This window comes from Merops nubicus, unplaced genomic scaffold, assembly GCF_000691845.1.
Source record: "Merops nubicus isolate BGI_N331 unplaced genomic scaffold, ASM69184v1 scaffold5628, whole genome shotgun sequence".
NCBI lineage: Eukaryota > Metazoa > Chordata > Aves > Coraciiformes > Meropidae > Merops > Merops nubicus.
The window spans coordinates 1-232 of NW_008627627.1; the positions used below are offsets into that span (position 1 = coordinate 1).

General features: G+C 45.3%; 1 protein-coding gene across 1 annotated transcript in view; it reads left to right on the forward strand.

The window, feature by feature from the left end:
* Positions 1–84: 84 nt before the first annotated feature.
* CALML4 (calmodulin-like 4) overlaps positions 85–232 on the forward strand; it is a gene marked incomplete at its 5' end in the record, with an annotated part of 4,568 nt that continues 4,420 nt past the window's right edge. The window contains one exon of the mRNA XM_008946368.1: positions 85–115. Within this exon, the coding sequence (XP_008944616.1) occupies positions 85–115 (31 nt within the window). The remainder of the gene's footprint in view (positions 116–232) is intronic.

The following is a 232-nucleotide window of genomic DNA, read 5'->3' on the forward strand; positions in this document are numbered from 1 at the left end:
CCCTGTCCCCCCCACCCCCAAACCCGGGTGTAAAGCTCATTTCTCCTCTTCTCTCCCCCTCTCCCCTCTCTGCTCATGCTACAGGCAAAATTTCTGTCCCAGGATCAAATTAATGGTACGTACAGGTTTGGTTTGGGGGCTTTTCTTTATGAGGAAGATCAGCTTAATTAGTTTATAGATGGATAGATAGATAGATAGATAGATAGATAGACAGACAGCTAAGTAGGATGGA